Source organism: Protopterus annectens, chromosome 15.part0 (assembly GCF_019279795.1).
Source record: "Protopterus annectens isolate FY-2018-M chromosome 15.part0, PAN1.0, whole genome shotgun sequence".
Taxonomy (NCBI): Eukaryota; Metazoa; Chordata; order Ceratodontiformes; family Protopteridae; genus Protopterus; species Protopterus annectens.
The window spans coordinates 551786646-551801642 of NC_056749.1; the positions used below are offsets into that span (position 1 = coordinate 551786646).

The 14997-nt window shown below is 42.3% G+C and overlaps 1 protein-coding gene across 4 annotated transcripts in view; it reads left to right on the top strand.

Moving 5' to 3' along the window:
* LOC122789918 (neuroligin-3-like) overlaps window positions 1–14997 on the top strand; it is a 1591643-nt gene that overhangs the window by 1037660 nt on the left and 538986 nt on the right. For all 4 annotated transcript variants that reach the window (XM_044057375.1, XM_044057377.1, XM_044057378.1 and 1 more), the window contains one exon: window positions 5900–6085. In XM_044057375.1, coding sequence (XP_043913310.1) covers window positions 5900–6085 — 186 coding nt within the window. The remainder of the gene's footprint in view (window positions 1–5899; window positions 6086–14997) is intronic.

Below are 14997 nucleotides of genomic sequence, written 5' to 3' on the forward strand. Positions count from 1 at the left end.
CTGCTAACTTCCTACTACAAAATTATAACCTGTCAAAATTTCAAGATCCCCTAAACCCTGCAAACACTGTTGCGTACACTGAACTGTTCACAAAAACCCTATATAAGCATGTTAATAGCTGCACAGAGGCAGCTTTACCCACCTGGAATAAGTACAGAACTGACTCAAGAAACAAGTGACCCTGATGGAATTACAGCATCAATAAGCTGTATAACAGAAGGAAGAAAATCAATGCAAAAATGTGTAGGTGTAATACCCATCACGATAAAAGTGCCCTCATCAAACTAAACAACTCATAAGACAAATAACGCCTACCAAAGCCAGATCTGAGGAAAATGTGGCCTCCCAGGCCAAGGACAACCACATAGCATTCTTTAAATATGCCTGCAACCTTAAAAGCAATACAAAATTGCATGCAGAGCTCATTGTTAATGGAGCCACTTATACTGAGCCAGAAGATATCGGAAACCTACTGGTAGACAAATTCAGCTCTAACTTTACCTTTCTCTTCCCACCAATCTGCTCTTTAGGAAATTCCATCAGATATAACCCCCCCCCATCTATCACTAGGAAACAGGTCCTGAATCCTGTCTCTAAGACCTAGAATACTGCATCAATGGCCCAGACAATATCCTGGCTGCCTTCTAAATAGCATACAACATGACCTATCAGGCCATCTAGAATCATTATTTAACTAAACCCTTCAAACAGACTTTGTATGTCATGAAGGAGAAGGGCAGCAATTATCCCTCTGTACAAAGGTTGGCCATCCACAGACCCTGGAAACTACAGACCCATAAGTCTTACTAGTCTCATATGCAAAACCATGGAAACAATTGTCATGGAAATGATCAATAATGAGATTGGAAACCTCTAGACATTGGACCCAACCCATTTTGAGTTCATCAAGGGCAGGTCATGCCTATTCAACCTGGTCGAGTTCTTTGAGAAGTTCATTAAGGTAATAGACAAGGGCAAAACATTTCTCACTACCTACCTTGACGTGGTCAAGTCATTTGACACAATTTCCCACTAGGCATTGTTGACAAATTCAAGAGGTTAGGTATAAACCTTTATGTCACCTGGTGGATAGCTGGCTGCCTTACAGACAAGAACCAGAAGGTTAGAATTGGGCAGTCTACCTCTAAATGAGGCCAGTTACCAACAACATCCCTCTGGATTGGTCCTGGGATGGATGATTTTTGGCATCTATTTCTCTGAAGTCAAGGCCAATGTCAAGGGTATCTGATCAAATTTGCAGATGATTGCAAATTAGTAGTGGTCATAGAATCCCCCGCTGACACCAGTTTTCCCCAAGAAAGGCTAACACGAACAAATAACTTGTGTTGGAGCCATTTACTAAAACTAAATACCAAGAAATACATAATAGTATCCTTTGCAAATTTAGCCACTAATGGTAACTATCATATTGACAACATACCCCTATGAGTGAACCCAGTAATCAGGGACATGGGGACACATGTAGATAATAATCTAGCTTTAACCATTAATTGTCCACAGTAGCGAGGAAATCATTCTATGTTGTGCAACTTGCAAACAAATGTGTGGCATCTAGGTCCAAGGAGGCCATTCATGCACTGTATTCAGCATTCAATAGACCTATCTTTAAGTACAATGCCCACTTTGGTATGTACCTAAGCAGGCACATCAATAAATTGGAACATACATAGAGATTCCTCACAACAAGAATACAGGGGGTTAACAGTATGTGTTATGCAGACCACCCCGAAGCCCTATCTCTGTATTCTGTCTCCTACAAGGAGATCTATACCTGGCATGCAAGGCATTGTTGGGCCTCAGTCTAATGGACCTCCTGCATATCCACAAAACAAACAGCATTAGAAGTATCCATTCTAATGAATGAAACCTTTGCCTGTGATATAAACAGTACCTGCTGGGGAGACAGGTATATATCCCTAGAGACTACCCCTTCACTGGTTCATGATCCCCATCCATGTGAAACAAAGTTCCTCCCTAACTCAATTCAAATATAACTTGGACAAATGGATGAGGAACAGGAAATACATCCCTGGTTTGGAACTTATGTCTCTGATAGACACTGGTAGGCTGTAAACGTTTAATCTCCCAAGCCTCTGCTTACACTTACCAAGGGTACCGTATATTGTCAGAGATTTGAGATTAATTACAAAGGTCATTAGCCTAGTGCACACTATGAATCTGTGACACATATATATATATATATATATACACATATATATCTGTCCTTGTCTTGAGGTACAGCAAGCAGCCCCTCACCATTTGGGACATGCAGAAGGATCTCCCATCTAAAATCAGAATTTGATGTTAGATGTAGTGATTATGGTTTAAGTTTTAATGTGCGGGAACTTTCAGCATTGTGCCCCGCAGTTGTAATATACAGACATTAAACTTACATTGAGGTTGATCAGAGATGTTTATGCCTAAGCAATCTGCACATACAACTACAGTCAACTTACAGTTTAGACCATATTTTTCTTAAATTGTCTCTCTTAATCTCCCAAGATCCTATAGAGAGTCGGCATGCAACTCAGGTCCACATCCTAACATGGAAAGGGCTCTGGGGTAGGATCAAAGATTGCTAAGTCATCTTGAGTGAAGTCAGTCAGTCCTCAGCATAAACCACTGGTGGCAACCATAGTGGGCAGACAAGGCTTTAAGATCAACAGATACTAGGTAGCAAAACTGGAAGGTGTCTGGACTGAAAGTTCAGGAGTCCAAGGAAATAATTCAGGGCTCTAGCACCTTTGTAAGAGGAGGATATAGGTGGAGCCAAAGAAGAAGAATGGCTGCATCATCTTCTTTCATTGTAGATGGCGAATGAGTCAGGACATCATCTGTGGAGTTTGCTTCATTTGGAAGCTTCTTGAAACACTCTTTCCAAGGGAAATTAGCCTACTCTTTTTACAATAAGCACAATGAGATCTTCTATGGCTCCTTGAGCTACCACCAACTGAGCCAAATGGGGTCCCAGTTTAGCATCTCATCCAAAGGATAGCACACTCAAGAGTGCAGCCACAATGTAGTGTCATTGTTTGAAAATTAATCCAGCCACATGGTGCTGGAATAGAACTCACAGGTTTCTTATCTCCTAACACCCAAGAGGAGTGTGCTACCTATTCAGCTACTGAGGCTGCATGATATTCTGTGGATGCAGAAAAGCCATTATCTAAGCCAGCAAAAGTCAAACAGGATGAGGTTTCAGATAGAATCAATAAGAATTACAAACCACAACACATGCCACATCCACTCGTGACAGTCACCAGGAAAACACTCACCTCAAACCCAATATGATTAAACCCTATCCTAATAAAAATGCACTGGTGATTGGTGACTCCACAGTAAGACGCAGAGACTCATAATGCTAGACAGGGTGATGGTGAGCTGTCTTTTAAGCACCATGATATCCAATGTTTCATGGGCTCTCAAGATCCTCATGATGAAAAACTATGACTAGGATATGCTGGTGGTCCATGTGAGTGCAAATGAGCTGGAATACAAAATCTTGAGGGACATGCAGCGAGACATTTCTGTCCTCTCCAAGCATGACACAAATGCAGAAAAGATGTTGGGACTGAGTGAATTTTTTCTTTTTCCAAGAATGATGCTGAGATACAAAGATGATTGGTTTCAACAATTATAGGTTCATAGGTTAGTACTAGGCTAACTACCCTTGTGGGTCATTTTAAGCCTAGCCAATTATCCCATGTGAGAATCAAACCCTGTACTTTGTGTCTATAAGGTAAACACCTTCACCAATATGCCAACCTCCCTTTGGATGATCTACTGGTGACATTTGAGGGTGATCCAGTCTCTGTCAGTGTGGGATGATCTACTGCATAGCCCTACTTGCTTTGTCAGTGATGGCTTGCAGATTTCATTCCAGTCTTCAGTATATGGCTAAAGTCTTTGTGACCTCATAGTACGTTTTGCTCATCAGAGTCCACCTAATGGATCTTCCAACCTAAAATACACCAAAAAAAATCAAGCAATATCAAGGTGGCACTAATCTAATGCAAGGAGTCTAAATAACAAGTTGCCTGACCTTGAAGTTCTCCTGCATTGGGAGCACATTCAGGTGTGTGTAATTACTGAAACGTGGTTTAAATGTAAAGAAAGCACCTCATCTATTCCAGTGTTTTCTGTCTACTGCACTTTAATTCCCAAAAGAAATTGAGCTGGACTATCCATATTTGATAAAGACCATATTACCTGCAGATCCCTAGAGACCCACAAAACATATTGAGCTTCAACTCACTCTAAATAAAACTATCAGATCATAACAGTTGCAGGAAACCTTCAATACCCCCTGTAAAAACTTTGCTTGAGTACCAAATATGTATTTATTATTTCATAACAAGGTAGGTGGCCTGGACAAAGACCCTTTTGAGCCATGACCCAGGCATAGAAATGCACCCAGGCATAGAAATGCAAGAATACAAATAATAAAAGGATTTACGTACAGAAAAAATTTCCAAAATGATAGAAGCACTAAGCATATTTATAATAGTGCAATAATTATTGCACTTCAAGACAAACTTAAGAATTATTAGATTGTGTAAGAAATAAGATATAATTTGTGTGCTGAACTTCAAATACACAGGAACTCCAGCTTCTTGAGTGACTATCCTTATACAAACATGGAGACTTATACCTCAGATGTTGACTTTGCCAAAAATTCCTCTATTTCATAAACAATAATTTCCTGTAGTCAAATAACTCACTAGAGGACAAAATATTCTTAATTTGGTCCATACAAATATAGCATGAGTATACAATATCAGTGGTATACCCTTCCACATTGAAGTCTGACCATAAATTGGTAACATTTTCCTTCAAAATCCCCAAGCCAACTGATATAAATATCACAATGTTGAAAGATTTCTTATGTAGATCCAATTTCAAGATGCTTCATCAGGGAGGACAGACTATTGTACATAACCTTTAATGCACTTTCCAATGTATCTGCTTTGCCAAGGAACTTCCTTTGCTCTATCCCCTGCCTTCTCTGAAGGCTGGTCAGATCTCTCCCCTCACACTATTGCCTCCCCACAGAACAGGGGTCCTGGCCTGTCTCTAGTCTGATGACAGCCTTTCTACACTTCAGTGCTTGTCTGAAGCCAAATCATAGGAGACACAGCTGGTTTGCAGGCTATTCTAAAGTGATATGTTAGACTATCCCCCTCTCTTGCAGCTGCTGGCACATATACAGGATAAGATCTGAAGCCACTGATGTCTGTACCACCCTGATATAGCACTCACTGGCATCACTGCAAAACTTGCAGTTGATTCTACCTTCAGTCATACTGTTTGGCCTAAGATGTCTGTACTTAAACAATAGTTTTAATTAACTAGCATGCATGTGTCTTTACTTCCCTGGATGCTTGCTCTAACTTTTGAATTCTCCACTTGGCTCTCAAGTTAGCAAAATGACTAGATTAAAAAAAAAGGAGGTTGAAGATCATTGATGCTTTCCATCATTTTGGATTTTAAATACATTATGAGACTGTAGGAATAATAAAACACTTAGCCTGTCTTGCATATAGGACCCTGGGAAAATTAATAACTGTGTTAAAGGTTTATTATACATTTTTTCTTATACAGAGCACTGACTCAGGTCCGTTCTGCTCATTGGTTCTCCCATGAGACCTCAAGAAAATGAAATAGTGTTTTATTTGGCACTGCAGAGTCACACAAGTAATGCAGATGTGTAATAAATTAGGACAGCTTCATTTGTAGGCCTCTTTTGCCTCAGTCATTCATTTATGGTTTCTACTATCCTTGTTTCTGGCAGGGACGTTCTTGAATGATTTATACAGCAGACAGTTCTCAGAAAGGATCCTAATGCATTTTATTTTTCCTCCTCTTGTGACTATTGTAGGTTTCCTTAGCACAGGCGATCAAGCGGCAAAGGGAAATTATGGCCTGCTGGATCAGATCCAGGCACTGAAATGGATCAGTGAGAACATTGGTTTCTTTGGGGGAGACCCGCGACGCATCACTGTGTTTGGTTCTGGAATCGGTGCATCATGTGTCAGTCTGCTCACACTGTCCCATCACTCTGAAGGTAAGCACCTGTACTACTCAGATGAAAGATACAGGAAAACAGAAACATTTAGAGAGTACTTCTGCTTTTAGAAATTTTAGCTGATACCAGTAGCACACTGAGCAGAAACTTTGGGTTTACTATATAATCACTTCCTTGGTATAACATTAAATGAAATAGTTTGCAGTGAAGTAGATAAAATCTGTACTAGTATCATGTTTAAGAAATGTGTTCTGCCTTTCATAAATAATGTGCATTTTAGAATGATTGACATATCAGTTAATTAAGAATAGGTGATAACATGAGTCTCTGAAGATACTACAGCTTAGATCTGTGGACTGCCAATAATATATAGTTGTTCTGGTCCCCTTCAATAAACACATCACACCGAATGACATTTGACGACCTTTATTCAAACTTCAATAACATAGTTTTGTTCACCAAATTTATTAATTACAACTAACCATCATATAGTTGATTCTAAACATAGCATAAACATCCTTGTAATATTAATCAGGGCAGCGTACCTACTCACCCTGCCCAGTAAGCAGCGTCCACACCTTTGCTTGCTTACTATACTTATGAGGCAGCGTCCCATCTAACTTCATACACCATTCATTGAATTACCTTCCACCAAATCAGCAGCATCCTTACCTCAGCTTACTTATCTGTTGAGCAAGCTTCCTCCAGCTGCTCATTTTCCTTTCCCCAGATCCTTGAAATGAACATCCCTACACCAGTGGGGGAATAGAAGAGGAAAAGCCTGTCCCTCTTCTCCACCTACCCCAACTGACAAAATATCCCTAATCCCCACAACCCACCAACAAAAAAGGAGAGGGTGGGTGGGTAGCAAGTTCACGCCAAAATGTGATTGCTTACCCAACTACACTTGTCTAAACTTCTTAAGCCCCTCCCCACCCTTATCTCATTTCCTCCCAATTAACACCGCTGCCACTTAACCCTTTCAACTCCCCCCAACCCAATTAAAACTCTCACTAATATCAATCTAACCCTTCATGAAGATGTCCTGGGACAACTGGGTTTGTTGCCAAACATCATTTGTCCCAGTCCCTTTCAATAAACACATCACACCGACTGACATTTAACAACCTTTACTAAAACTTCCATAACATAGCTTTGTTCACCAAATTTATTAATTACAACTACCCATCATATAGTTGATTCTAAGCATGGCATAAACATCCTTGTAATGTTAATCAGGGCACCATACCTACTCACCCTGCCCAGTAAGCAGGGTCCATACCTCTGCTCACTTACTTGACTTATGAAGCAGCGTCCCATCTCACTTGATACACTATTCACTGAATTACTTCCACCAAATAAGCAGCATCCTTACCTCAGCTTGCTTATCTATTCAGCAAGCTTCCTCCAGTTGCTCAGTTTCCTTTCCCCAGACCCTTGAAATGAACATCCAGACACCAGAGGGGGAAAAGAAGAGGGCAAGCCTGTCCCTCTTCTCCACCAGCCAGCCTGGCCAGGCTGATGTTCTTCATGTTTCACTGTTGCAGTCATCATATTTGGGTTATCTGCTTGCAGTAGCCCTCAGTTGGCCTGATTATCAAAGTCTTGGGTTCTGCATTGGTTGCTGTCTCATCTTCCATGACGTCAGGTAGTCAGGAGTATAAAGTATGCAGCCGATGCCATTACATCTGTCTTTCTTGCCGTGCGGTGCCCGAAGCAGAAGCAGTTCGCAAGTGCCGGTCGGCCGACTCCTGAAATTTTCGTTTTCGAGTTTCAGAACTGAAGTCTTCAACTAAAGCTAAGTACCCCATTGGGGAAACTTTTTCTTGCTCTAAACTGATGTCAGTAAAAGTAAAAAATTGTATTTCTTGTGGAAAGCAAATACCTCATAAAGATTTTCATTCATACTGTATTCCTTGCCTAGGCCCTGACCACGACATACCTCACTGTCAGTTTTGTGCCTTATTTAAACCACAAACTATTGGTCATCGATATATTTTCACTTCTAAATGTTTTGGTACTCGGTTCAATTATCCAGATATGTCTTCGGTAAGCCACCCGACTACCGACATTCCGAAAAAACGCAAAGATAAAGACAGAGACAGGCCACCTAGGTCCAAAGCTGCCAATGACACTTCTCCTAAGCTAGTCACCAGCTCGCTGGTACTCAGTGAGGTGCTTTCGCAGCCCCTGATACCAGCTACTTCAGATTCGCAGGCCTGTACTGAGACCCATTCGGATTCCGGTATGCTGCGAGATGCTTCAACAGTGGGACCTGCGGATGTCTCTACCTTGGATGGGTCTGGAGCCGCTGTCGACTTCTGAGGGTGTATTCAGGCCTACTGACTCGCATATTAAACCAACGCCATCTTCTTCTTCAAAGCCTAAAACTCTAACCATGTCTAGAAAACAGATGTCTAGACTGCATGGTCAGGCCTCTATGCCTAAAAAACAAATGATAAGAATAGCTGAAGACCTTATTACTTTAATCAGGGGAAGTCAACTTTCCCCCTCTAAGGGACCTAGGAGTGAATTTGCTTATGATACTTCTGACCAGGATTCTGAAATTTCTGTTTCCTCTGATGACCAGGATTTACCCTTATCTACCTATGAGGATTCTGATGCAGAGGACTATATTCCCTCTGCTTCTCCCCCAGAGGATTTTTCTTTTGGTAAAACCTTGCATACTCTTAGGGAGCATTTTTGCTGGGAAAGCCAGGATTACTCTGACTCTAAAAAAAGGCTTAGGAATTTTTTACTCCTGCCCCAACACAGGCCTTTAGCTATCCCTCCTGTGCTAGGCATTGTTGATGATGCCTTTTCGGAATCTAGCTTGGCCCCTGACTCTTTACCTCCTGTTCCCAGAAAACCTGATAGATATTACAGGGTTCCTGATTCTCACAAGTTCCTTTTTAAAAATCCTACAGCGGATCCTGAGACCATTTCACAGGGACCCAAGGGCATTAAGGCTACTACTGCCAAAAATCCTACTCCCTCTGATAGAGACTCTGGGGCCCTGGATAGATGGGGTAAGAAAGTATACACATCTGCAACCTTGGCCATCAGGGCTTTAAATTGCCAGTTTCATATGTTTAAGTATCAGCAGCATATTATTGGATTGCTTAAACAGAAAATTATGTCGATTCCTGATTGTGCTGAAAATAAGGATTTACAGGATTTAATGCATTCTGCGGAACAGGTTGAAAAACATACTTCACAATGTGGTTTTGATTCACTAGAGGCATCTTGCAGGGTTGCTGTCACCGGGTCTGTAATTAGAAGGCATGCTTGGCTTAAGAAGCAATCTTTGCCAGATCATGTTAAAACTAAAGTGCTGGATGCTTCCTTAAATCTGGACCGCCTGTTTGGCAACAAAGCAAAAGAATTTCTTAAAAAGATGGAGGAAAAAGCTAAATCTATGCAAACTGTTAAAGATTTCTTACAAGTACAGCCTCCAAGCTTTAGTAGGCATTGGCCCTCTAAAAATTGGTCCTTTCCTGCCTCTTCCGGGCCTTCTCAGTTGAAATCCAGAACCAGCAGAGCACCCAGGCTTCAGTCCCAGGGTACGCACAGGACAAAGCAGTGGGGGGCTCCCACTTCCAAATCAGGGAGTAGTAAGACTCACCCATTATGGTAAGCTATCTCAATGACTTAACTTTAAAGCTTCCAAGCACTTCTCAACTGACTGCTCCTTTAGGGGTAAAGATTGCTTGGGAACTCATTACCCAGGACAAATGAGTTTTAAATATAGTTTCCCAAGGATACAGATTTCACTTCCACATGTTACCAACTCCAAACAGTTGGCCAGATCTGCCCCCAAATCAGTGGGCAGAGGCTCAAGAGCAAGTACTCTCTCTGTTAAGATTAAAGGCTATTCAAACTGTACCAGAAGATGAAAAGGGACAAGGTTTCTATTCAAGAATTTTCCTGGTACCCAATAAAGACAACTCATGGTGTCGTATCCTTGACCTTTTTATCCTAAACACCTTTTTGGTGATTCCAAAATTTAAGATGCTGACTCTTCACCAGTTGCTTCCCATGCTAGGCAAGGATGCCTTGTTGGCAACACTGGATTTAAATGAAGCCTACCTGCACATCCCAATCAGGGAATCTTGCAGAAGATACCTACACTTCAAAGCAGGCTACATGCACTATCAGTTCTCTGCACTGCCCTTTGGTTATCTACTGCGTCCAGGGTATTGACAATGTGCCTAGCTCCAGTCATTGCATTTTGCAGGCAAAGAAATATTCAAATATACCCATACCTGGACGATTGTCTAATTCAGGCAGAAAGCCAAGACATACTTTTGAATCATCTGGCATTTGTACAAAAGGCGCTAACCTGCCTGGGATACACCATAAACAAAAAATAAATCACATCTGGTACCCTGTCAGCAAATTATATTCCTGGGAGCAAGCTTAAACACAACTTCCCAGATGCCAGAGAACTTACTTCAAACTAATGGCCACAAAAACCTGCAAGCCTTGGGGTTCATGGCCTCCTGCATTCTACTAATTCCACATGTATAACTTCATATGAGGAAACTACAATAGTATCTAAAAAGCCTATGGTGTCAACATTCTCAGGATCTAGAAGAAATGATTCCTATCATTCCTTGCCTACAGTTAGAGTTCCTTTGGTAGGCAGAGGCCTGGCACCAAAACAAAGGTCTACCATTCACTCTACCACCTGCCGCCCAAACCCTAACAACAGACTCATCAGACTGCATGGGGGGCTCTCCTGGCAGGGAAGTGCATTCAGGGCCAATGGATCCCAAGTCAAATGCACCTGCATATCAATCAAAAAGAAATGCTAGCTGTACAGAATACTCTGACAGCCTTCAAGGACCACATTCTTCCAGGACAATTAATGGTAAAGATAGACAACACTACTGTTATGTGGTACATAAACAAGCAGGGGGGGGGTACCCATTCTTACCCCCTCTGCAGACTAGCCATGGCTCTGCGGAACACAGCCTTGAGCTACCAAGTGCATCTACAGGCTCAATTCCTGCCAGGAAAACTAAATACATTGGCAGATGAACTAAGCAGAAATCTCATGGACCCACATGAGTGGAAATTGGAACCAAAGACTTTTAACATGTTGATAAACAAATGGGGGACCCCAGATATAGACCTGTTTGCCCCCCCCCCCCTCCCAGAACTACCAATTGGACAAATTCTGCACGAGGACTCCCCACAAACAAGCTTGGAAAGTGGATGCTCTGTCTTTCAGCTGGAAAAATCTATCAGTTTATGCCTTTCCTCCTCTGTCTCTCCTCTCCAAAGTAGTACTAAAGATCAAACAGGACAAACCAAGGATAATACTGATTGCACCAGACTGGCCACGCCAACACTGGTACCCCCTTTTGTGCAGTGTATCTCTGCTGGCTCTATGGCACTTGCCTCAGACCCCTACCCTGCTGTCACAGCAGGAGAGCCAGATTCTACACCCTCAGCTTCAAACCCTGAACCTGGCAGCCTGGCTAATTACCTAATCTCTCCATTACCATCTCTCAGTAAACAAGTGTTGGATGTCATTTTGGAGGCAAGGAGGCCTAGTACTAGAAAATCTTATGCTGAAAAATGGAAAAGATTATGTGCCTGGAACCAAACTCAAGGGATGTGCACAGCTGTGCCCAATTTACCTCAGATTCTTCAATATCTAACTGAGATGCTTCACAAGGGCCTTTCCTTTTCCTCCATCAAAATTAATGCCTCAGCCATTTCAGCTCATTACAACACAGAACCACCCCTCTTCTCTCATTCACTGCTCAAGCAGTTCCTCAGATGGGCCAAAACCTTAAGACCACTCAGGAGAGCCCCAACTCCAGCCTGGGACATTAACTTTGTACTGGAAAAACTCGCTCTTCCTCCTTTTGAGCCAGCTGCAAGTGCAGAGTTAAAATTCCTTTCTTTAAAACAGCCTTCCTTTTAGCATTCCCTTCAGCAAGAAGGGTATCTGAATTACAAACCCTTATGGCAGTGGAGCCTTTCATCATCTTTCATGCGGACAGGGTGTCCCTCAGGACCAATCCCCCCTTTATGCCGAAGGTAATATCCAGTGTGGCTCTTAATCAGTCCATTCATTTGCCAACCTTCTTTTCTAATCCACAGAATAAAGGGGAATGGCTACTGCACTCCTTAGATGTGCACAGACAACTTAGATTTTACTTGGACAGGACTAAACCTCAAAGGAAATCCGAACAACTGCTGGTGGCATTTGCTGCAGGGGCAGAGAGTAAAGCTATTTCAAAGCAAACCATTTCTAAATGGATAGGCCATTGCATTAATTTCTGCTATAAGCACAATGGGAAACCTATCCCACAGGGGATTAGACCACATTCAGCCAGGGCTGCATCTACCTCTACAGCCTTTCTTCGAGATGTCCCTACCAGGGACATCCTAGAAGCTGCTAGCTGGAGTTCTGTACATACTTTCACCAAGCATTACCATTTACCAATTGTGTCTAAATCTAGAGCTGGCTTTGCTACTGCAGTTTTGCAGGGCCTTATAGCTGGTCCTAATTCTATCTTATTTCCTCCTACCATCCTTAGCTTTGGGAATCTACCCAAATGTGATGACTGCAACAGTGAAACACGAAGAACATAGTACAGTTGTGTACACTTACCATAAATGTAGATGTTCAAGTGTATTCACTGTTACAGTCCTGGTTACCCTCCCTCCAGCCCCCTGTATTCTTTTGGTTATACCTCTATTATCCTTTACCATGCTTAAAAGCTTTTTGGTGTATTTGCTTTTTTGTTGGAGGTATAACCTTGTATATATAGATTTAATTGCTTCCCATTAGGGGGGCACCTGACATCTGGGGCAAGAAAAACTGATGTAAGGGCATCAGCTGCATGCTTTATACCCCTGACTATCTGACATCACGGAAGATGAGACAGCAACCGACGCAGGACCCAAGACTTTGATAATCAGGTCGACTGAGGGATACTGCAAGTAGATAACCCAAATGTGATGACTGCAACAGTGAATACACTCAAACATCTACATTTATGGTAAGTGTACACGACTGTACTTTCCTCCTCCCTTCTACCCAAAATTGTTCAACCAACTACCTCCCATAAAGGGAAGGGTTAAGCCAAACATCGTTCAGTGTACCCATCATCTGTAACACATCTTAGAATCTCATCATAAACCCCACACCTTAACATACCATCTCTGAAATACACCCTAATGAAACTAAATAAAGTAGGATTATCCGTGACCCCACTGTACCACCGGAACATCCACTCCAAGATAATACATTACCTTTTAGACCATTTCTTTCAAGCCACTAATCATGGCTGAACCTGAACAGAATTACAACCTATAGCAACAACAAAAGCCTCAGACTATAACCCCTTGAACTCAAATCAACACCCAGTCAAAGAAAACCCTTAGCAAGTCTCGAACCCAGGACCCTGTCAACTGTAGCATATCACCTTAGCCCACCAAACTGCCCAGTTCAGGGTGTGTAGTAACCAGATTACTGTAGAGAATAGTCTCACTCCAAAACCTTAATGACCTATCACTAAATGCCAGAAAACCAGCACCCCTTGACCTATTTCCTGAAAATTCGCCTATGCCCAGCAATGAAGTACTCTACGTACCCAACTTTAAACACCCCCAATTCACCCATTACCAAATGACAATCTGGACTAGAACCCAAGCCACCCCACTCAGAACCTCACCCCCACCCCAATCACTACTTCCTAGCAACCGTCCTAGCTAGAACACTCAAACTACTAACCATCCTTAACCACTGCTTGTCCCTGGCCTTTACCCTCGAAGGCTCTCTTCCCTCATGCTACCTGTACTTCTAGTAAGAAATTAAGACCTGGCCTATGACTGCCATATCCTGCAACCAAGCTTACTTTAAGCATTCTTGCTCCCTTGTGAACAACGCCCCCAGTTTCTCAAATTATCCCAAAACAGCCACCTACCTACCATGCTTCCTAACCCTACCTGCAAAATGCACCCAAACCACAAGTGAAATGATCCTTGTGTTACTCTGTAAAACCTTACCTGGCATGTGACATTAACACCACCTACTGAAGGGACAAATTTGTCACCCCAAAGATACCACACATTAGGAACAAACTCCGTCATCCTGCCAAACACGTCATTGGCCCTTCCCCCAGAATACAGTTTAAACTGGATGAGTAACTATAATCACCCCAAGGCTCCAAGCTCCTAAAAACAAGGGTTGAACTCCACTGGCCTGCAAGAGCCATAAGGCTTTAACCTAATGAGTTCCTGTGCTCCTATGAATGTTGTGACTCTGCTCCTCTTGTGGGATCCTCACACTCCCCATAACTGCCCCCAACCGATTTACCCTGGCCCCTCAAACTACCCCTTCCTTACTTGCCTCCCATACCAACGTAATAATCACCTTCCCCACTACTTGAACACAGTGCTCTAACATGCCTTAATAAGGTGATTACTCAGACTCTCATTTTGCCCCATTCCCGTGGCATGAACATCCATCTTTTCGAGAAGCATCACCTTTCAGATCCACTTTTCAGACCACTGCATGATGCCTTCTGCACTTCAGCAATTTCAGCCAGACACAGTTGCCCACTTGCTCTCCCCAAGTGTAACCTCCTTGCTCGCCACTGCTTCCATCATCTGCAAACTCACTGTGTAGTGCCACAGCTGGTACCATCACACTACCATCTACAAAGTCTACAAAGAAAAGGACAAAAGTAAATCCTCTAAAATGTAAAGAAAGAGGCTCCACCTTATACCCACCTATTCCAAATTATAGCAGCAACATTCCAAAATCCCAATCTGCAAGAAAGAAAAAGACATACAAATCATCTAAAATACATAACACACATTCAAAGACATCCTCAAAGACAACCTATCCTGCCAGCCGTGTAAGGAATGCACCACCGCCAAACACATTTATGACCAAGCAGCCATAACTGAAGTTATGCTTCCAA